This window comes from Puma concolor, chromosome B1 (assembly GCF_028749965.1).
Source record: "Puma concolor isolate L17-30 chromosome B1, mPumCon1.1.hap2, whole genome shotgun sequence".
NCBI lineage: Eukaryota > Metazoa > Chordata > Mammalia > Carnivora > Felidae > Puma > Puma concolor.
In genome coordinates, this window is record NC_141670.1 from 78,003,318 (window position 1) to 78,028,897 (window position 25,580).

The window sequence follows — 25,580 nt, forward strand, 5'->3', positions numbered from 1 at the left end:
TGAAACAGGCTCCAGGCTCTGAGCTGTCAGCACAGAGCCTGACGCGGGTCTCGAACTCACGACCCATGAGATCATGACCTGAGCCGAAGTCGGCCGCTTAAGCGACTGAGCCACCCAGGCGCCCCAAGTTTAACTCTTCTTTATCACTCATCTTTGTAAATTGAAATTTAGGATAGAATTAAATTCATAACTCATAATCCAATGTTGAGGTCATATAAACTAAGACTGGAAGACAAGTAAGAGTTAATAGGATTTGGAATTACTTTTATAGTAAAAGCAAAGAAAACATATGAGTATTTTTATTACATAATACACGCGCAAAGAGATTTTGGTAATGCATTCTCGTGTCAAAAATATCTACACATGTCACAGACTGAGTTCTTCAGATCATAGAAGAATAGCAAACGCCACTCCCATCTATTAATTTAACGTTTGTCCAGAAATCTAACTGGATGAATGTGAACTATGGCATTCCAATCTCTACTTAATTCTCAGGGTTCAGGATCTCCACAATAGATTCATTTTGTTTACTGTCTCAAGAAAATGCCTTATACATAAATTATACTTTTAAAACACGGAAGTACTACAGATTTCAGTAAAAAAGCCCAGCCTTACACGACAGGATAATATTTCCACTCTTAATTCTTCAACTGTTATTAGCGTCTTTAATGACTTCACATTTTTATTATATCTAGGTTGCGATCCCACCCAAGCTACTGCAAATCCTAGTTGATTCTATGAATAAATGGATGACATGTGAAGAGAACTTGCCAATTTATGACTTAGATATGTAACTATAAACAGTCTATTGCTAAAATTTTATTCATTTATTTGACAAATATTTACTGAAAACTTATTTCATCTGAAACTACATCATATAACATTCACATAGATTAATTTCATTTTCTTTTGAACCTCTGGGACCTCATTAAGTGCATACCGAAATTCAATTCTATACACGGGTCAATAATAATATAGGTAATATCCATTAACATAAAATATATTCTCACCCTGGTTTCCAGACTTTATGCTATATACTTGAACTTCAATATACAGCACAAATCACCACAATTATGGCTAAAAATAAAATGCGATTCACTCAATCAATATAGGAAATAGCAGTATTATCAACTGATGCCAAAATATTTGAATTTATCCTAAACTCAGGGTTAGTACTATATAAATATTATAAAAAAGAAAAACAAAATACACACACACACACACACACACACACACAGTCCTCATTAAACTTAATATGTTCTAGAAAGAATTGCCAATTCTTACTCCAATCATTTCTAAAGAACTATCTCTTCAGAAATAACATGTAAACTGGGAGTTATGTCCAAATTACCTACAAAGGAGAGAGAATAAATGACTTGAGATAATTTCTTCTAAATGAAGCAAAAATAATCACAGTGTTTCATGAAGAAAATAACTACTTTTGCATATCTAGTGATTTTTTTTTAGACACTGTGATTGAAGAAGCAAAGAAAAACAAAAGAGTACCAAAAAAAAAGGCATTTCCTGCATTATTCACTCTCATCTCTGATGCAACAGCAGCTTTTCTCAAAGTATATTTTATAAAACTTATCCACATGTACCATGGCCACAAAGACAATTCTGTGATCAAATGTGCTAATATGATTTCCATTACAGATTCAACAATATACATTATATACATATTTTTATATACATATTTTATACACACAAACACACAACACACACTCCCATACATACACACATATTTACTAAAGGCTTTAAGGGGCCCTCCAGTAAAGAAAACTAATTAAATTCAAACATTACCAAAGTTATATCTCACTATATATTTTTTTCACAGAACACCCATTATCTTCATACAGTACACAAACTGGAATTTGCTCTACTATAAGTTTTGGATAGTGAGGGGCACCTGGATGGCTCAGTCAGTTGAGCATCTGACTCTTGATTTTGGCTCAGGTCATGATCCCAGGGTTGTGGGATCAAGCTCAACACTGGGCTCCAAGCTTAGCATGGAGCCTGCTTGAGATTCACTCTCTCTCTCTCTCTCTCTCTCTCTCTCTCTCTCTCTCTTTCTCTCTCCCTCTCTCCTGCTTGTATGTTCTGTTTTTAAAATAAAAAAATAAAATAAAATAAAAACAATACTATATTTTAAAAAATAAAAAATTTTGGATAGTGAACACTGACCAAACAAGCACATGACTACCACAAATCCAATCAAGGAAAGCTATACCTACTGAAAGAAGTAGAGCAAATGATTTAAGAATTTTAATATCCATTTTTTCCTGATGAAAGTATAAAAACAGATAAAAATTTCCAAAAAAATGTATTTATTTTTTTGACAGAGAGTACACAAGCATGAGTGGGGGAGTGGGGAGAGGGAGAGAATCTCAGCACAGAGCCCAATCTCATGACTATGAGATCATGACCTGAGCCATAATCAAGAGTCAGACCCTTAACCAACTGAGCCATCCAGGCACCCCAAGAATTCAAAAAATTTTCATTGCAAGTCACAGTCACCTGAAATGATCTATTCAAGAACAGAAATTAAAATGGTATTAAATTAAATAGGGATTGATAGTCCCTAGGTCCACACCCTGCCCCTCTATTTCTGTTTCTCTCCAAGTCCTCATAAACTTCTATATTGTATTACAATTATTTGTCTTTCTCATTTGAACATACTTTCTTTAAAAAGAGGGGCTTACCTTAAAAGCATCCAATACATGTCTGCTAAATAAAAGAATACCACAAGCAGGCATAGAGAGGAGGACTCAGGGCAGACAAATTCACACAAAGCTCTGCAGAAGAGTGAGCAGGAAGACAGCAGTGGAGTAGGACCCGAGGCTCACCTTGTCCCATGAACACAACTGGATAATTAGCAAATCAAACTTAATACCCCAGAAATTGACCTGATAAGAACAAACCCTACAATGAAAGGGAGAGAGGAGGCCACATTGAAGAAGGCAGAAAGTTCAGAGAGAGGTTTGGGGGGAAATGGATCATAGCAGCTACAGTGGGGAGATAGCTGTGATCATGGAGACGGGCACAAGACAGAGGAGCAACAGGGGAACACACAAGAAGAATGTTTCCCCAAAGACACTGACTTGGAAAACAAGAGGGGTTGAGTTCCTACAACCACCAGGGCTTACAGCCCTACAATTTTAAAGGTCAGCAGGCTTGGCTGAGAAAGAGCCTGGAGGGCACTGCCATGATTCCTAGAGAGAAGGCAGGCAAACAACTCAGGAACAGACAGCATATAAACAACGATCTGAAGAACCCCTGGAGCACACAGTGGGAAGATTATTCCCTGTTCTCAGAGGTGTCCCTAAAAGCCAGGGTTCACACAGACCCCTCTCTAGGAACAAAGGAGATGAAAGGCGCTATTTCCCTCCTCTACCCCTCAAGATAAACAAAGAGCCACATTAAGGAAGCAGCATAACACCAACACTGGCTGCTAACTTGCTTACACCAAGTCCCAGCCCCCTGTGCTCCAGTGGAACTGCCTGTCTCAGTCACACTTGCCTCAGATCCAGCATGGAAAGCCCCTTCAACAGAAAACTAGCAGAAGCCCTTGCCCAGAGAGTTTCACAAGGTCTCAGTTCCAGTGGAGATGGTGACAGATCTCAGTTCACAAGCAGGTCACAGCACACCTACTTAAAACTCACCCTGTTGAGGCCAGGAATCAAACTCTGCCCACAGCAGACAAGAAGAGCCTCTGCAGACCAATGGCCTGAAGGATTAAGCAGACAGAACACAACAGCAGAAGACATACAACACACACTGGAGACACTTCCTGAAGTGTAGTGCCAGGCCCTGGGCACTACATAACCTCTTTTTCATAAGGCCATTACTTTCAGAAGCAGGAGACATAAATGGCTTTTCTAACACAGAGAAGAAGGCAGAGACTTAGACAAAATGCCAAGATGGAGGAATTTATCCCAAATGAAAGAACAAGATAAAGTCAACACCAAATATCTAAGCAAAACAGATGTAAGTAATACTCCTGATGGAGAATTTAAAGCAATGATCATAAAGATACTCAAGGGGCTTAAGAAAAGAAGTCATCAGTGAGATCCTTACCGTAGAGATAAAAGAGTTAAAAAAAGAATCAATCAGAGATGAAGAATGCAATAAACGAGATTAGAAACACACTTGATGCAATGAACAGAAGGCAAAAGAAGGAGAGGAACAAATTAGTGATCCAGAAGACAAAGTAATGGAAAGTGATGAAGCTGAAAAAAGGGGAGAAAGAAGACTTGTACAAAATGAGAACAGACTTAGGGAACTCAGTGACTCCATCAAACATAATAACATTTGTATTATAAAGTCCCAGATGAAAAAGGGAGAGAAAAGAGGGCAGAAAATTTGAAGAAATAACAGGTAAAAAATTCCCTAATCTGGGAAAGGAAACAGATATTCAGATCCCGGAGGCACAGAGAACTCCCATCAAAATTAACAAAAGCAGGCCAATACCAAGATATATTATAATAAAATTTACAAAATACAGTAATAAAGAAAAAAACTTAAAAGCAGCAAGACAACCGAAATAATTAACTTACAAGGAACACCCATAAGACTTATCTGGAGATTTTTCACCAGAAACTTGACAAGCCAGAAGGGAGTGGCATGATATAAGCAAAAAATTGAATGAGAAAAATCTGCAGCCAACAATACTTTATCCAGCAAGCCTATCAATCAGAATAGGAGAGAGAACGATTTCCCCAAAGAAAAATTAAAGGAGTTTGTAAACTAAGTAAATCAGACTGCAAGATATATTAAAGGGGATTTCTTGAGTGAAAAGGAAAAACCAGAGTAACAACATAGGGGCACCTGGGTGGCTAGGTCGGTTAAGTATCCAATTTCAGCCTAGGTCATGATCTCACTGTTACCGAGTTCGAGTTCCACATCAAGCTCTGTGCTGACAGCTCAGACCCTGGGACCTGTTTCAGATTCTGTGTCTCCCTCTCTCTCTCTGCCCCTTCCCCACTCACACTCTGTCTCTCTCAAAAATAAACATTAAAAAAAAAAGTAACAATATAAAGGCAAGAAACGTAAAAGCTGTATAAATGAATATTTCTGTAAATATCAGTCAAGGAACTCACACACACAGAAAGGATATGAAATAACATATAGGTAAAATACGGGTTAAAATGCTGTGAAACTAGAAGCCAACCACAAGAAAAAATCTGGAAAGACCACAAATACATGGAGGTTAAACAATATGCTATTAAAAAATGAATGGGTCAACCAAGAAATCAAAGAAGAAATTTAAAAATACAAATGAAAACATCATAGTCCAAAACCTTTGAGATTCACCAAAAGAAGTACCAAGAGGGAAGTATACAGCAATACAGGCGTACCTCAAGAAGCAAGAAAAATCTAAAACAAACAATTTAACCTTATGCCTAAAGGAGCTAGAATAAAAGAACAAACAATGCCTAAAGCCAGCAGAAGGAAGGAAATAATAAAGATTAGAGCAGAAATAAATGATAAAGAAACTAAAAAAAAAAAAAAAAAACAGCACAGACCAATGAAACCAATAGCTGATTCTTTGAAAAACTCAATAAAATCCATAAACTTCTGGTTAGACATACCAAAAAAGAAAAGACAGAGGACCCAAATAAATAAAATCACAAATGAGAAAGGAGAAATAACAACCAACCCCATAGAAATACAAACAATTGTAAGAGAATTTTATGAAAAACCGTATGCCACAAATTGGACAACCTGGAAAAATTGCATAAATTCCTAGAAACATATAAATTACCAAAACTGAAACAGGTAAAAATGAACAATTGGGACTACATCAAAATAAAAAAGCTTCTACACCATGAAGGAAACAATCAAAACTAAAAGGCAACTGATAGAATGGGAGAAGATGTTTGCAAATGACATATCAGATAAAGGGTTAATATCCAAAATCTACAAAACACTTACAAAACTCAACATCCAAAAAATGAATAATCCAATTAAAAAATGGGCAGAAGGCATGAACAGACATGTCTCCAAAGAAGATATACAGAAGGCCAACAGACACATGAAAAGATGCTCAACATCACTCATCACCAGGGAAATGCAAATCAAAACTACAATGAGTTATCACCTCACACCTGTGAGAATGGTTAAAATGAGCAACACAAGAAACCAACAGGTGTTGGCAAGGATATGGAGAAAGGGGAACCCTCCTACACTATTGATGGCAATGCAAACTGGTGTTGCCACTCTGGAAAACAGTAGAGAGATTCCTTACATAGTTAAAAATAGAACTGCCCTATGATCCAGCAAATGCACTACTAGGTATTTACCCAAACAAAAGAATTACTAATTCAAAAGGATATATGCACCCCGATGTTTACAGTAGCATTATCTACAACAGCCAAATTATGGAAGCAGCCCAAGCGTCCAAAGTCTGATGAATGGATAAAGACAATGTGGCATGCATATATACATATACATATATATTATTTACATAATATTAAATAAATATGTTACATATTTAAATAAAATATAATGGAATATTACTCAGCCATAAACAAGAATGAAATCTGGCCATTTGCAATGAGCAAACGAAGCTATAGAATATTATGCTAAATGCTACATGAAATAAGTCAGAGAAAGACAAATACCATATGATTTTACTTATATGTGAAATTTAAGAAACAAAGAAGCAAAGGGGAACAACAGATAAGCAAACTAAGAAACACACTCTTAACTACACAGAACAAACTGATGGGTTACCAGAGGGGAGGTGGTGGGAGATGGGTTAAATAGGTGATGGGGATTAAAGAGTACACTTGTGATGACCAACAGGTGATATATGGAGATGCTGAATCACTATATTGTACACCTGAATCTAATATGACATTGTATGTTAACTGGAATTTAAATAAAAACAAGAAAGAAAGAAAGCAAGAAAGAAAAAGGAAGGAAGCAAACAAGCTAGCTCTGTAGAAGAGATAACAATTAAACAGAACCTGATAGTAAAAACAAAACATTCTAAAATATAGTTAATGGCCTCACCATACTGTTGTATGCAGAGCTCCATACTATAGGACTTCCTTATAGAAAATAAGTGTAACTGAAGAAGACTTATATTTTCAATAAGCAAATTATACTCAAAATTCATATTCTGTGGTTGGCAAAAAGATAATCCTGTTTTATTAATTCAATTATTTCTTTTAAAACACCCTATCACTTTCTTAATACGGGATAGTGAATTTACACGAAAAAAGTTTAAGTGTACCCGAAATAGAGCACACTCTGAGTATCTAAGCACCACAATTAAAAGAAGTAAATCTCCATTTATATTAAATTCTACAATGAGTAAAACTCAACCACAGTAACAGAAGTCAAATCAGTGGCAACTTGAGGTAGTAACAGGGGTAGAGATTGATTGTAAAAAGGTACAGGGAACTTTCCAGATTGAAATGGGTGTTACAATGTTTGTATACGTCAAAATTCATCAAACTGTACACTTAGGATACGTGCATATATACTGTACATAAATTATGCTTCAACAAAGTTGATCTTTAAAAAAGAGGTAAAAGTGATTAACCCAAAGGATAACAAAAAAACAAAGACCCACGAGCGCCTGGGTGGCTCAGTCAGTTAAGCGTCCGACTTCGGCTCAGGTCATGATCTCTCAGCTCATGAGTTCGAGCCCTGCATCAGCCTCTGGGCTGACAGCTCAGAGCCTGGAGCTGGCTTCAGATTTTGGGTCTCCCTCTCTCTGTCCGCTAGGCCCCCACTCACACTCTGTTTCTCTAAGATAAACAAACATTAAAAAAAAGAAGAAGAAAAGAAAAAACAAGACCTTAGGTATAAATGAGCACAACTACAGAATTGGGTTAGGACAATATAGTTGAAAATAAAAATGACCACTTAATATACACTTAATAATAGACAAAAAGTATGGGAGTATGTCATATGTCATAATGAAAAAGACCAAAAGACAAAAGCCCAAAATATGTTGACCTATGACCATTGCTACCAATGAATTATTAATTATACAATTATGTAAATATGTGGTTGAATAGTAATTATCCTGGATGTTGGAGATACAAAACAAAATGCAGGGCTTGCCTTCAAGAAACTTAGTGTCTAATGGAAGAGAAATAAAAATCATAGGCAACTTAAAGGCAGGAGTAACAGCCAGCCACAGCTTTGGATGAATATCACAGTTAGAGCTGTGGGGCAGAGAGGAGTCAAAGAAAGCTTTCCATTTCCAGATAGACTGCTGTGTAGCTGGAAGGTGTATTATTTATTTAACCATAAATATTTATCACTAAGTAGCCATCATGTGCCAGGGACTGTGTGGAGTACCAGGTATACATAAAAACAAAGTAGTAAGAAATGAGGTCTAAGCAGTAAGTGAGGCCTAATAATGAAGGATACTTTTGTGCCACGGTTTAGAGCTGGTTTGCTTTTCTCCCCCTGCCCCCCACCTTGTTTTGTTTAAATTATCTACTTTATTCAAAATACTCATCTCAACTACAAAAAGGAAAAGTTCACAAAATAAATAGAGCAAGAACATGAATGTCACATATTTAGAAGAGAAAACTAAAAAATAAGAAAAGCAGATTTATAAAAAACAAATTACAAGAGATTCTAAGTGATTGAAAAGAGAAAAACATTTTAACTATAAAGATTCAGAGGAAAGAAAAAAAAAAAGACTAGCAAAAACCCAAACACAAACTGACATAAAAGAGTCATAAAAATGGTAACACCTGGTTCTTATTATAATATTTAAATTAATAATTCAGAGGTATAGAAACACCTGAGTCTAAAATGACCAAACCTTTTATCATAGCCTTCATGTGAAAAAAATATTTGCCAAAGTAGCAACAACCTATATATTCTGATGAAAAAATTCTTCAAGAAAAATCAGACTAACAGTATTTTAAATTAAGTTTTGCTACTAATTAATTACTCAGACAGGATGCTAGGCCAGACTACATGGTGCTTCTAGTTTTTCTATATACTCTATGCATTTCTGATAAATGGGAAAAGAATAGATGACCTGGCAGAAGGCTCAGACAATAATACGTGATTTACAGGACATGAATGCAGCTACCTTAAGATTTATCTGACAGCCCTCTCCGATAGTGGACTGTTGAGTATCCGATGGAATGATTTCTAGTCTAGAAAGTCTACTACTGAGTAGCCATACACATTATTTATTTATTAGATGTTTTGGGTTGAAACCATTTTTAAATGATGCACTTCACAATGCACAGTCATAAATTTAGCTTTAAACCCAAGAAGGGAGGTAGTGTTATTGGAATGTATGTCAGACTGAATTAGGATGAGCAAAGCAACGCTTTTATAAAGTGGCCTTGAATGCAATGTCAATTCTTTCAAAAATGATATTAATGTCAGATGAGCATGATACGCTTTACACAATGCTGGAGTAATATTACTTGAAATATTTAGCATTTTCTTTAAATTCATAGAGATTTCTACAAAGTTTATCCACATACACAACAAATACCAGGCACAAAAAAGTGACATGCTTGTGAAAAACTAAATCTTAAATTGAGAATTTGTTCAATTTTCTGTGCATCAGAGTGTATACACTTTCCTGAAGAAAGTATACATCTTATTTTAAAGAAATAAAAAAAATATGTATCAAGCTTTGAAGAGTAAGTAGTTTTTGAACTATTTTATGAGATTCAATATATGAACAAACCTAATTTAATAAATACTAGGAATTTAACTTTACTCAAAAATGCAATGCTGAGTATTTCATGAAAGCTTTTCAATTCTATATAATAGTATTTTTGCCTTGACAGTGTTAAGATGTAAATGGGACAAATATGAAATGGTGTCTAATCAACCTAATAATGAATAAGTGAATACTGAAAAATATAATCCTAGGTGATCTGTTTGGTCTTAATGACAGAAAAATACAATCCTAGTTGAAGCTTTAAGAAAATACATAGTGATCTGTTTGGTCTTAATGACAGCAAACCAAATGTGATCATTTCCTCATTTCTTAAATTTAGGCTCTAATCTTTCTTTCGTAATAAAATGTGGCTAATTTATACACCTTGTTAAAAAGAAAGCAAAAAGAAAATAAGTTTTGAATGGATTCAAGAAAAATAATCAGAACATGGCTGACTGTCATGAAATTAACACCAACTAATTTGTAAAGTTTTAAATCAAATTTGCAGATGTTAAGTTCATAAGCATATCCCATTATTTATGTGATTAAAAAGGAGTTTTTGACCTGATCTTTCGATCTTTGGCACTCAATCCTCTCCATCTCCCCTTAAAAAATTAATTAAAATTTTAGCAATATGCTAGCTTTTCACTTCCCACCCTATCTCAGACTAAAAAAAATTATCAATCAAACTCAAGCCATCCCCACCCAGTATCTGCAAAATGTCAACTTCAAATTCAATTTCATATCTCTTAAGCTTTCATGTAGAAAAAGACAGTTCACTTCTTAACAAAATAAATCACTTTTGTGACTGCCAATCTGACCTCTTTGAATTAGGAAAATTCAAAGTGAAAAATGTAATTATCACCCCGGAACAATCTGTATACATCTGGAGCTAATTCTGGCTTCATTTTTCACATCATTTTTCACACTGTGCTACATCTTATAGAGATGCCATGGAACTTTTGAAGAACGCATAAAAAATGGTAAGGACTTCGATTAACCAATAATGTATTTGATTTTATTCAAACAAAAATCTTGAGAATATCTGACTTTTGCAACTTACTCTACTAACTGATCTTCATACTCTATTTGATTGGATTAGTATTAAACAGGACTGTGACATACATGATAAATAGGTGCATTAAAACATGTCATTCTTCATCGTTTTAGCTTCTAACATTCAAATACGTAATATACTATCTGAAACAGCTTTGATGTATCAAGAATCTATTCAATACTTCTAAACTAGAAAGTGGAAATTTGTTATCAAAATCCATCTATGAAACAATCATATCACTATAAACAAATTCATACTCTGTGAAGAAACATCCCAAACTATAAGGTAATGCTTCTTAAAAGTAAAGGTAATTTTGCGTTGGTTTAAAATGGTATATGGTAATTTAGATCCAAGAAATAAGCAATTATTTCAAATCAGATTAATGAAAATTTTTCTACATTAAGCTTTTAAAGCAATGGAGTTTTCTAAAGGAAATGATTAAATTATACAAACATGATTCTTGCTAAATCTAAGAATAATAAGCTCACTAGAAACATAACTACTCCTCACAAGTTCATTATAAAAATCCATTAGGGTGTAATCTCTAGAAGTAATTGTTCTTATTGCATTTTATTGACAATGCATAGTATTGATTTTTCACACCTTCTATGATTCTTTAATTTGTATTCATGAAATGTCCATCAGCACAGTCTAAATAAATTTGGCAATATAGGCACTAAAATGAATAAATCGATGCAAAGAAACATTAATTTTGCATTATCCTTATTCGTCAGGCAAGTAAACCACAAGAGTTGTAAATGAAGGTCAAAGGTTTTGAAATGGGTCAGAACCCTTGACCTCTAGACCAATACCCTTCCTATTAAAAAAGGCTATTTTAAAGTTTTAAGTAGGGGAATTTACTACCAGCAAGGTATCATTTTTAAGAGACTACAAAGAAAACTCTCAATAAAAACATTCATCTGTTTAATTGCAAAACAGAAAAGAAAAACCATCCCAGGATACATGATTTTTACATGAGTTTTCTAAAAATCATTAAAGCTTACCATATGAGGTATAAAATTTCTGAACGCTGAAAGCAATTTTGCTTTAGGAATTTATTTACTACATCTTATTATGATGGCTGCCATATTTTTGTTGACGTTTTCCCAAATCTACTCTGTATGTCAAAAATAATTAGCAATGACAAGAATTCAAAATTATTTATCACTCATTTTATAACCTCTACACAAAAGGGAAGTAAACCCATTATTCCTAGGGGAGTCAGAGTGGCACTTCACAAGGTATAGAAATAAATCTGTTTCTATAACCTTAATATATGCAGCAAAGAAATTTAGCCATCTCAAGATCATTTGCTATACACATTTTTTAATGTGACTCTAAAAACCTATTTCTCATTCATCTGTTTTCTCTCAGCACTCACTACAAAATCATCTGTTAGTATCAAACACAAGAAGTAATCCTTTTGCAATACAAATAAAATTTTAAAACTGTAAACTTAAAACTCTATTACAGCAAAAATTTCTACTGAAACATTTGTAACTTCCTTATAAAATAAATTCATGCAAGAATTTACTTTTAATCCAACATTTATTCTTATCACTCACCTGAGAACACAGTAGCATAACCAATTCCACAACTGAACTACTAGACTTCATGCAAACCAGACCTATTTTAAAGAGAATTTAAAAGAAAAATTACAAAGCATAAAACAAATATGAGGGATCTGTTATACAACTTTATCCAAACTGGTTTTTAAAATAAAATTAAACATCTTGCTAAGAACCAAACCCACACACATTTGATCCTAGGAGTAAACAAGGTACTCTGTAATTACTTGAAACTTGGTATCAAAACTACCACAATTTTTTTGTAAACTACTTCATTTCAGTGTCCAAACTACTAACACACTTATTAGAATTCCACATATAATGACATTTCACAATACTCATAGAAATGTGCACAACATATGCCATATTGATCAATATCATCTACATTTTGTTTTGGAGAGAGTTGATTGTTATACATGCAGAGAAGGGAAATGGCTCCCTGACCTTTGCTTTCTCCACCACACTCTCTCCCTTCAACCCTCTAGCTATCAATCAAGTTTCCATTTTGTTTCATGGCAGCAGACATCCCAAACACTCTTATTAGTACCTTGACCTGTGACCTCACACTAAACCTTAACAGAAGTGCAAGCATTCTCTGTTATATATTCTTGATTTCTTGTAAATAAATTCATTTACATTTTCTCTTTTCTGTTTCCTTTAGGTTCACCAAAAGTATCCCAGGAAGAAACTTTTAAACAATTAATACATATCTAAAGACTGCCTTAGTTTGATTACCAATAAAATCTAAAAAAGTACATTACAAGAACATTTTATAACCAGTATGTTAAAAAAAAAAGCAATGCCCATAATTAAAAGCATTAAATTAATACATTACTAATAATCAGAAAAATATAATTTTTTATTCTGTATTTTTTTGAACAAACACAAGTTTGGAATCCAGGGTTTAACAACTAAAGTAATTCCTGGTGGCCTCTTACACACCATAGAGAATTATCTTCTTTCTTTCTTCCCATTAAAGCTCCTGCAGGCAGCCCATTCCATCCTATTCCCTTTCTTTAATCTTCTATCTCTGTAGTTCTTCCCCCTTACCTCTTTTAGTCATGTTGGCTCATACCTGCTAATGGCACACATTGCCATTCTGTAGCCTTATAAATAGCATTCTCATTAAATAGGATATTTCCCCCCTTCGCTTTTTAGAAAAGAACCATTTTTCTCAATGGTTTGAAAAAATATTTAACATAGAAATAATGATGGTAATAGTGTTAAGCACCAGCATAAAAACTAGCCACAGAACATCTACATGTTGCATTAAGAAAGCAGGTCATTAACCAGACTAAATTATGGTTTCTGTAGAGCTTGAAATGAGCATAGCTCAGGAGGCTAATTCCAAGGCCAAAAGGAAGCATACCAATAGTCCATCTGTCATTGCTGGTGTAGCCTTCTGCTGGTCTAGAACCTTGCCACTTTCCATAAAATGTACCAACTATAGGAAGTTCCATATATTTCAACCTTAAAAGCTACTACTTCCAAAAAGGAAATTCAGATCTTTCTACAATTAGGTCATTATTCCTAACTGCTATATTCAAAGGAAACCAGAATTCCTACCAACTTTCATTTCATGGCAAAACATTTGGGCTCTGATCTGGCTCAGGCTTTGGTATCCACTCAGAAAAAGAATAATGTGACACAAAAGGCCTTGGGCCATGAAAAGTTAGAATTCATTGATTAATGAGTTGAGTACTCAATAATAGTAAAATAAATAACATTTCACAGTTTGATTAGAACAATTCATGTTTTTTGGACTGGGGATTTGTAGATTTGTAAAGGATGAGGAGGAAGACCAGGATGGATGGTATATTAAATTTTAAATGAAAATGGGCTTTAGAGGACAAATAGTCCTTTAATTATAAGTTCCCTGCTTAAGGGCAACTAATACTGTAAACAAAAATATATAACATTGAGAGTAAATAAACAAGAAACATCCCCAATAAAGGACTTGGCATCAGGTTACACAACTTAACTGTTTTTTGTTTTTTGGGTTTTTTTTTTTGCCTTTGGATGACACTGGTTGCATGTATGAAAAAGGAATAAATGAATTATAAGCCAGTAAATCTGTCTTCAGATTTACATTCAGACTCTAATAATTATCCAAAGGAGGCCCTAAAACAACACTTAGAGTGAATTTGTAAGTTCCTGCAGAAGTATCAATTTTCATTCTGTACAAAAACACATCCTATTATCGCCCCAGTTAGCAGAAAGCAAACAAGTTATTACAGGCTCAGAGATCTGAATAGGCATATTACCTAACCTCCCTAAAAGCCTCTCAGAATAATGGTAGGGTTAATTTTGCTTGGTTTTATTTTTGGTTCATTTTTCTAAGATACGCAATTTCAGTCTCTTCAAAAAAGACAAACTCAAGATACCAAAGCCAGAAGTTTTACACTCCTCTGGAGTTTCATTACCAAAGATGACTATAATTTCTTCACCAAAGACTATTTATCCTACCTCTATTACTAGTGCTTTTCTTTACCACTAAAACTCAAAAATATTAAATGACTTACCAGATATTAAGCAAACAACATAACATTTAAACCCACTGATCTGTCTAAACTTTCAAGCAGGCAGACCATGACAAACAGTCGTGACCATCTGCCTTATGGAATGTAAGAAGCCTTATTAAAAATATACAAATTTTGGGCCACCTAGGTGGCTCAGTTAGACAAGTAACCAACTTGGGCTTAGATCATGATTTCACAGTTTGTGAGTTGGAGCCCCGTGTTGGGCTCTGTACTAACAAGGTAGAGCCTGCTTGGGATTCTTTCTCTCCCTCTCTCTGTCCCACCCCTGCTCACACTATAATACACACACACACACACACACACACACACACACACACACACACACATATATATTATATTATACATATTTTTAAGTCATCTTAAACAATTTACAGGAGGGATAATTATAAACAGCATTAGAAATTTTGATAAGAATTTATGCATAATAAACTCAAATTCTTATTCTATATTTTCCTGCTTTTAAAGGAATTTGTATATATCCTGCATGAGCAATGCCCTTTGGATACAACTAAGTACTCCTCATCAATCTGTAAACAATATATCCATCTTGTAAACACTAATTCCAAATTTCAAATAAACTTCTAATAGGTTCTAGCTTATCATTAATTCTGGTCCTTTCTCTTGAACTTACATCATCAGATAGTTTGGAAAAGATGAATCATTCAAAATTTTGTTGAAAAGAAGACAGCCATCTTCTTTGATCCAGAATTGTAAAACATTTTCTTCTTGAGACTTTCAAACACCATTTAGAATGATCAATCCACTGAATTTTTTCATTTCTACATGAGCTTTTCCTTCCAATCATTTTCATATAACACATTTGCCTTTTTTACTCACTTAGAAACTATACCAAGTAAACTGTGGTGTATAACTATCACGAACAATGGAAGAACACAGTCACATGCCTTTTTAGCAAAATAAGATGTTCCAGGTTCTTGTCAGAAAACATTGCATAAATTTTGAAGACTGAAATCCTTTCTATTGAATGACATGCTGAGAAAACCAATTTCCTTTTTACACAGAAATATACTATGCACTAATGAATTCTGAGTTTGATAAAATTTATAAGTGCTGTTCTCTGTCTCTTTAAATTCATCCTCAGATGGTCTAATTGTAAAATGTCTTTTTCTGTCAATTTTATCACCATACCATTAGAGCAGAAAATAAACAACTCTGAATTCTTAAATTCAATGAAAGTTGAAAATCAGACCACAAAGATAATGTCCACAGAATTCTTTTACACCAATATTTCTCAATTTTTTTTCGTTACGGCTCTCCACTTGGGAAGCCATTTCAGACCATTTTTTTCTTAACTATACCCCTATGAAATTTTAATACTAAAGATGTACTCTATAGATGTATGTGGCCCTTTGGAGGGTCACAAATCATTATAATACCTAAAATGTTTTTGTCCCACGCCCCCCCCCATACCAGTTTTTGCTCTCACTGAGAAAACAAATTTCTATCTTCTAAAATACGATCATGCGCTAGGAATTTATCCAAGGGACACAGGGGTACTGATGCATAGGGGCACTTGTACCCCAATGTTCATAGCAGCACTCTCAACAATAGCCAAATTATGGAAAGAGCCTAAATGTCCATCAACTGATGAATGGATAAAGAAATTGTGGTTTATATACACAATGGAGTACTACGTGGCAATGAGAAAAAATGAAATATGGCCTTTTGTAGCAACGTGGATGGAACTGGAGAGTGTGATGCTAAGTGAAATAAGCCATACAGAGAAAGACAGATACCATATGGTTTCACTCTTATGTGGATCCTGAGAAACTTAAGAGAAACCCATGGGGGAGGGGAACAAAAAAAAAGAGGTTAGAGTGGGAGAGAGCCAAAGCATAAGAGACTGTTGAGAACTGAGAACAAACTAAGGGTTGATGGGGGGTGGGAGGGAGGAGGGGGTGGGTGATGGGTATCGAGGAGGGCACCTTTTGGGATGAGCACTGGGTGTTGTATGGAAACCAATTTGACAATAAATTTCATATATAAATAAAAAAAAAAAATAAAAAAAAAAATAAAATAAAATACGATCATGTACTTTGAGAAATGCAGTAAAAACTGGGGGTGATCTGATAGTGATGATTTGTTTTCCTATCGTGGCATAAATTCTAGGGGCAATTCCAGTACTCTTGTATTCTTATTATTTTAGTCCTTACTATCGTTAGGAATAACTGATGAGTAACAGTGAAATAGCCAAATGTTTTAAGGTATAGGAAAACTAAGACCACAAACACCCTATAACAAATCTTAGATTTATAAAACTTGTCCAATGAACTTACATATGGTAACTCTAAGATGGAATATATTTTTTAAGTAATTTTCTCTTTGTATTTGGAGGACCTCTTTAAACAATAAAATATTAATCCTTATAAAGGATTGAAAAAGAAGGTTAATATCACTACAATTGAGACAATCAGAAAATATGTGGTTCTAATAAGCATGATGTAATATTAAGTATTACCTCTAATTAAACTTTTAAATCTAATTTCAAGCCATTAGAAAATGCATGGGACAGAGAAACAATTAAATGACATCACCAAGAAACAATAGCATTAAAATAGTGGAAGAATAGGGTGAAACTATTTGATATTAATAAAGACTTAAGAGACATAACCAAATGCAATAAATTGATTTTGATTGTATCTTAGAAGAAAACCAATTATAAAAAGACATCTAAATGAAAATGAATATGAACTGAGTATGATATGGCACAAAACTATTATGAATATTAGGTGTAAGAGGAGCAATTGTGATTATAAAGGAAAATATCCTTTTTTACATGGACTATTAATTATTTAAGGGTAAAATGACAAAATGTCTGGAATTGTCTTAAGTACTAAAGCAAAAAAAAAAAAACAGGTAGATATAACAAACAGCAAAACAAAAATGGTTTGGTAGTTGGCAATAAGTTCATGGTTATTATAAATATTTAACATATTTAAAACTGCTTAAATAAAAAAATTATTTAAAAAATGTAAAAGTAGGGGCACCTGGGTGGCTCAGTCGGTTAAATGTCCCTCTCTTGATCTTGGCTCAGGTCATGATCTCACCATTCGTAAGATCGAGCTCCCCACGTCACAATCTGCACTAACACTGCAGGCCCTGATTAGGATTCTCTCTTTCCCTCTGTCTCTCTCTGCCCCTCCACTGCTCGCTCTCTTTCTCTCTCAAAATAAACTTTAAAAACTTTTAAATACACACACACACACACACACACACACACACACACACACACACACACACTATACAGTGTCTGGTCATACATCTAGTGACTGGCAAACACAGGATTAAAACCAAGGTTTCCTGTCTTTGAGTCCAGTGCTTTTTGTATAGTACCATGCTGCAAATACCTCTACTCAAAACTTCTTTATTTCACAATGCATAAAACCACCAACCAAAACATTCCTCACAACCTAAAATACAGACATAACTAACGTAAAACTCTTAGATTTGTTTGCTATTATAATGAACACAGTCCAATGAGTAGGCACTGCTCAGGTTTTTAGATAACAAGGAAGATGATGCACTATTGCTTACTGGTTTATCAGAATTTACCAGTAAGAAGTTGATAAATTAAATTTTATTCAGGGATCCAGAAATGGCAAATTTAGTACTTCCGAGTATCTAAGGTGATCCTATTTTGTTTGATCTATTATAAAACTCAAAGACCAACTAAAAAGCAACAATGTCTTCCTACACCAAAAGGCTGTAATTAATAATTTATTTTATATTAATGAAATACAGTTCCTAAGTTGTCACACCACTTTAAAAAATAAACAACATGTGAAGTATGAATTACGGAGACATCCTTTAATTTTTCAACTCATTATCTTTCAAATCTTACTACTTCATTAGATCAAATAGTCCATGCATGGCTAAATAAATTATATCCTTTGGCAGATAATGTAAATTTCTACCCCACATTAATCAAATATTTCTAAAACCTGAACTTTTTCAAATAAATTCAACGCTACCTTTTCCCTCTATGGAAATGACATCACTCACCACCAACCCCCTATACATCTATAGCAGAGATGATAATAAAATTCATGTCAGCTGAAGCTTATTACTTACAAAGTGCTGGTATCTCCTAGGTAATGCTGAGATACAGATAACTTACTAAGCTATTAACCTACCTATACCTTGAATTTCCATATCCTTATTTCTATGAAAAGAGTGATTTTTACAAGTTTTAAGAAATTCCTCAAGAGATCATCTACTGACCATAGCTCAACAAAAAAATATGATAACTAAAGCTGTAAATCCATATTTAAAGAGACTGGGCTATAGATATTCTATTTTTCCATGATTTTTCAGCTTTAGGAAAACAAAAGTATTTTATCTTAAACCATCAACCATGGACACAGACAAGCCAGAGTTTGGCAAACTTCTAGCCCAACACTTTGAATACAAAAAATCAATTCTGTATTATCACTGATGAAAGTCCTCTAGCTTATCCTTAAAAATTTTTCATTATAAGGATGAGGACTGGTATTCTGAAGTCAGTCTATTAAGCTCTCAAAAAGAATTGTTTGAAAAGCCATTCTCTACTGAACTGATACCATTTGGTTGAGTTACCCATTCTATTAGAAAACACTGACTACATAACAAGTGCCCCTTATCAGGAAAAAAAAAAAAAGTCCCAAAACTTTTCATCCAGTCCATAAACAGCATGGTTTCCAATTCACTCAGCAACCAACTCTACATGCTATCTAGTTTAACACAATCTCAAAGTATGCTACTTTGAAGTAGAAATGATCCAGTAATCTATGTATGATATAAGCAGGATAGAGTACAAGACTACTGCTATTTCCACTTCTTTATAAAACAGAATTCTACTAATAAAGATAAATAACACATTCCTCATTTATCTAATATGTGGCAATACTATTGTTTATCTGGATCTTAAGTTCAAGTAAAAGCCCATATAAATACTACTATAACACTAATCTTTCCATCAATGCATTAAGAAAAATCTAAGTCTTAGTTCTTTGGTTCAGTACATACTTTTATGTTTCATCCAATTCACCGATTAAAAAATCTTGAACATATAAGAATATTAGACGAGACATATTCTTCACAAGATACAGCCTCTGTAAGAATCCTTGTCAAAGGATGAAAATACTTGAGCAATGAAACTCCATGCATCTCATATTTTCTATTTAAGTTAAGCTTGAAATTTTAAATATAAATTTAAATATATATTTATAAAGTGACATACAGAAAAATCACTTACTTGTTCCTTCTATTAGCAATTCTTGCCCATGACTACCCAAAAGTGTCCGAGAAAGAAAAGGTGCAAAATCCACAAAAATCTCTCGCAGAAGAGGAGCTGCCTTTTCCAAAGCATGTTCAAGTCTCTCTGTAATACTAATGAAAAGATGTTAAGTTACCTGAACTTTTCATTAGAATTTACAACTTTCAGTTTTTAAAATGAGCTTCCACAGAAATGTAAAATTCACGAGAAATTAAAAATTACGTAAGGACTCATTATTGCTATACATATCATTCCTTCTGCCTGGATTGCCCTTTGTTAGTCAGTTCTACATCATCATCCCCAGCCCTGACAAACAATCTGGTAAAAAACCACTCCAAGGATAAGCTTTTATAGGAAATCTTAATGGGTCAGTTGAGAGCACTTGATTTTAATTTTAGCACCATTTTAACCTAAAAAAAAACTCTAAGTCCTTACCAAATTTGTCTGTTCACCAATTAACCATCAGCACTTTGAGCTCAAGAACTATGTCTTCATTTCTAAGTTCTCAGCTGCAGCATATAATACAGACTCAATATACGTTTATAAACCTAATCACTTTATATTCTTTTCCATTGACATCTACGTCTATAGCAGTTTTTTCTTTCTTTTTTTTTAAGTTTATTTATTTTGAAAGAGAGAGAGAGTGCAAGCAGGAGAGGGGCAGAGACAGAGGGAGAGACAGAATCCCAAGCAGGCCCTGTGTAATTAAGAATTTGTTATTCATGCAGCACTTACTTTAATAGCCACTTCTCATAAACTTTTTATATCTCATAATCTTTAAAAAGGAACTTCTAAAATGTTCTAAATGTCACTTATATTTAAAAAAAGAAGTAGAAAAAATAAAGTTTTTTTTTAAACAAAGAGCTGTAGCTAGAGAGTTTAAAGAGTCATCAAAAGAACAAATCACAAATATCCAATTAGCTTAAATACCTCATATTTGAAACTTGGTCTTCTGGAACTGAACCAACTGTTGGAACCGAGGGCAATTTTGCATTAGATGATCTACCACCTGTAAAAGAAAACAACCATTACAGGAATTTTCTGTTTTTAGATACAAAGGTTTAAACAAAAAACCTATCTTTATAACAAATCAACAAAAAACAGAATGCAGTTTTAAATGTGCATTATAATTTAGATAACATTAAACTCTACCAATTAATAAGATCTTCCTTGAATCATTTCTAAATCTTAGTTACAAGTTTGATCATTACACAAAGTAACCCTATGATCCACCAGCTGCAGAGGTAATAGAAAACTAAATTCTGACTCATTCAACCAGAGTTATGATTTCTTGCTTTTTTTTTTTTGTAGTTTAAGTTTATTTATTTATTTATTTTGAGAGAGAGACAGAGAGAGCATAAGCAGGGGAAGGGTAGAGAGAAGGAGAGACAGAATTCCAATACAGGGATAGAACTCACAAGCCATGAGAATGATCTGAGGAGAGATCAAGGGTCGGATGTTTGATGGACTGTGACACCCAGGCGGCCCCCTGCAGTTATGATTTCTTCTATTCAACAAGTGGCAATAGATATTTACAAGTAGAAACTCAAAATTTACCCTTAAATATGTATATCTCCATTACCATGAAAACTGACCTTGAACACCAAATAACTTATGCTATACCCTGACTGCTCCTAAATCTAGTCCAACATAATCCAGTGAATATCTGAGAAACACTTCTTAAATGATTCAAACAGAATTTAAACTCTTTCATTTGTGTCCACACTGTAATAAAAACATAATCTGTTAGTGTATTTGTAACACAGCATGTCAAATGATTTTTTAAATATCCTTCTTCCTACAATACTAATCTTCTTAAAAGCAGAGACTTCCTCTTCTTTATCCATATCTCTAGAAGCCTAGAGAACCTGACAATAATAGAAGGTCCTCAATTTATGTTAATTGCAGAAATTATTCCTTTAATCATTTCCATTTCCCATATTTTACAGGTCTATCTTCCCACCTGGTATATGCTTCTCTATTTCTTACTTTTTTATGTCCCTCTTTTTATTTAAACTACCGTGTAAAATTAATTTCTACCATGTGATCTTATTTTACTCTCCAATGAATATTCTCAGATACCCTTAAATACTCTTGTATATTTTTCTGAATGGCCAATTCATCCTCTTACAGTATAAAATGTTCAAACTATGTTATCCTATATAAGAATAATCATCTTTGTTTTCAACAAATACCTGTGCTTATCACATTTACTTGGCAAGACAAAAATAATCACCATCAAAGTAATTCTGGAAGACTTAAAGAATGGATAGGAACACAAAAACATACATTATGACAAGTCTTTTTTTTTAATTTTTTAATGTTTACTTATTTTTGAGACAGAGAGAGACAGAGAGAGTGCGAGCAGGGAAGGGGCAGAGAGAGAGGGAGACACAGAATCTGAAAGAGGCTCCAGGCTCTGAGCTGTCAGCACAGAACCCGATGCAGGGCTTGAACTCACAAACCGCGAGATCATGACCTGAGCCGAAGTCAGAAACTTAACCAACTGAGCTACCCAGGTGCCTCACATTATGAAAAGTCTTGAAAAAGTGAATCTAGAAGACTAATCTGGAGGCTAATTTACTGAGGCTTAAAGAGTTCTAAAAGCTCAAGAAAGTAGGGGGAAAATAAAGTTCCTGTTTAAGAATCAGGATATATGGGATAGAACGTTCAATTTAAGCTAGGAGTAGGACCTAAAGAAACAAAAGCCATTTGCTTTTTCTAAGGCCAATATTAGGAAAAAAAGAATACACATATACAGTGTCAAATAATTTCTCTATAACATAGGGACCACAAGAGTCACTGAAATCCAACTGGAAAGATAATCCTAACAACCTGGAGTCCATAGGTATGAGGGACATGCACATCTTACTTGCATTTGTAATTCAGTAAGTAAACTTTCCATTTCCGAAAGCAGTATCTTAAATGGATGTCAAGTTAGTACTTGTGTAAATACAGACTGAAATCCTATCACAATTCTGTAGAGGAACAGTCCAAAAGAAGACAGGAAACATATGGAAGCAAATGAAAAAAAAGAATACACAAAGCAGAGGGGCACCTGGGTGACTCGGTTGAGCTTCTGACTCTTGATTTCAGCTCAGGTCATGATCTCACAGATCAGGAGTTTGAGCCCTGTGTCAGGCTCTGCACTGAACATGGGGCCTACTTGGGATTCTCTCTCTCTCTCTCTCTCTCTCTCTCTCTGCTCCCCCCCTCAAAATAAATAAATAAACTTTAAAAAAAAAGAATATGCAAAGATGATACAGAAGAGGGGCTTAAAAGATCTTGGAACCTATGCATTATCACAGATCTGATGCTTTTGATCTGTTCTCAAAACCTTAGATATAGGTATGCTGGAAGAACATAAGGAACAAATTGGCATAGACAGAAAGACAGATAAAAGAGAGAAGAAGATGTTCATATAGCAAACAGAAAGAAAGAAGAAACAGTTGAGAAGATACAAAAGCAGCCTCTGATATTGGGAGCTAGCCTGTTAATATCAATTAGTCCCTACTGCTGTTAGGACCTGATTAGAAACCACAGTTAGGTCTTGATGTTTTAATATTGAATATAAACAATTTCATAAAGCATCAACATCAGATAAAGCCATGCCATGATCATGATGAATCAACACAAAACAATACTACCATGTAATTTTTTCACAACAGACAAAAATGAACTCTGTCCAAATAACAAAGATGGCCAAACATCCCAAATCCTAATATGAATGACTGACTTCTTTATAAATTATTGCTTTGGGCTTCCACGCTTCTAGATGATATTTATTAGGATACCTTATCACAGAATTAATTACCAATGCTTCCTCACAATATTCAAATCAGAAGGAAGCCCACTTCCTAACCTCTCCCTAAAATCACCTAATACAATCTAAAACCCTATAATAAACCTTTTCTAATACTCTATTAGTGAGATGTCCCAAACTTCCTCATCATGTGTGTGCATTCTCCCTCACTTAACTAACATATTCGACCAAGGGTTTATTCCTGGTGGTCTCTGGTTAGAGCACATTGATACAAATTTTACATGAAGTCAGGCCGAGAAAGATAAAAATCATCGGATTTTTTTTAGAAGAGCCAGAAATAAATCTGTAAGTAAGAATTCTTTTCAGTTACAACCTATTTATCAAAATAAAATGCACATTTTTCCACATGATAGCACTTCTCAAATCAACACATTTTACAATCAAAGGCATCTTAAACAACAGTAGCCAAAGTTGAGACCTAATTGTAAGAGAAAACTGGATACAATCAAGAAAGCAACAGATTCGAATCTGAGATATGGTAAAAGACCAAGGAAGAACTGTTTAACTGAAATCTTCATTTTGCCAGTCTGCAACCTCAAGATCACAAAAACTAGAGGCCTAGAGGAAAAACAATTGTACCGTCTCAACATACTGTGTAAATATAATGATTTACTTGTGGTGAAGGTGACTGTCTAAAGACTAAGGGCCCTGCTGTTACTTGGTTCCAAAGGTGTAAGCCACAGGAGACCATCTCCATGACTTCCCTCACTACTAAAGGACACCAAATGTGGCAGTAAATGTAATTGGACTTAAAAGTTTAGAGCTTCTGAGAATCTATAATCTTGCGTTACAAGTGGAATCACTTATTTTCCCAGGATGACTACAATGTAAAAATGCTGTGCTTTAAAGAGCAAAAGGACCCTCTTTTCCAAACCTTCTTGAACTAGTCAGACTTGAAGCAGTTAGCTTGAAGAGATCAAGGAAAGTATTTGTATCTGAATGGGTGCTACACTGACCCGGAGCAAGGTATAGGAGCCCAAATAATGTAAGAGGGCATTTAGGTAGAAAAGAAAACTAAAAAAAACTTTGAGGTAATAGTTTGAAATTAAGGGCATTTGTGTGAATCCATGGTTTCACTACAGACATATATAAAAGTATATATTAAATATATTCCTTCATTCAAATACATACTCCTATATATATAGTCCCTAGTTCTTTCAACTGAGAGGACTTGAGAGCAGCAATATTTGAACATCCCATGTCCAGATCTTGCTCCTAAATACTATTCTTCACTAAGAGAGAGAAATGGCTGATTCAAGATCTCTGGAAGAAAAGTACACAAAGATCTTGAAACACCTAGCTTTGGGGCGCCTGGGTGGTGCAGTCAGTTAAGCGTCCGACTTCAGCCAGGTCACGATCTCGCGGTCCGTGAGTTCGAGCCCCGCGTCGGGCTCTGGGCTGATGGCTCAGAGCCTGGAGCCTGTTTCCGATTCTGTGTCTCCCTCTCTCTCTGCCCCTCCCCCGTTCATGCTCTGTCTCTCTCTGTCCCAAAAATAAATAAACGTTGAAAAAAAAAAAAAAATTAAAAAAAAAAAAAAAAACACCTAGCTTTGTTTTTTTTAGAAAGCAAAGATATGCCCACGGAATAATAGGCTGTCATTCACAAACACACAGAAGCCAACTTGAAGGGACTACCATAAATCAAATTGGAGACAA

The 25,580-nt window shown here is 34.4% G+C and overlaps 1 protein-coding gene across 5 annotated transcripts in view; it reads right to left on the minus strand.

The window, feature by feature from the left end:
• Positions 1–25,580, minus strand: part of LRBA (LPS responsive beige-like anchor protein) — a 577,381-nt gene that overhangs the window by 527,907 nt on the left and 23,894 nt on the right. For all 5 annotated transcript variants that reach the window (XM_086704123.1, XM_086704122.1, XM_086704121.1 and 2 more), the window contains exons 6-8: positions 21,032–21,110; positions 20,081–20,214; positions 12,284–12,345 (exon numbers count right to left, since the gene is read on the minus strand). In XM_086704123.1, coding sequence (XP_086560249.1) covers positions 12,284–12,345; positions 20,081–20,214; positions 21,032–21,110 — 275 coding nt within the window. The remainder of the gene's footprint in view (positions 1–12,283; positions 12,346–20,080; positions 20,215–21,031; positions 21,111–25,580) is intronic.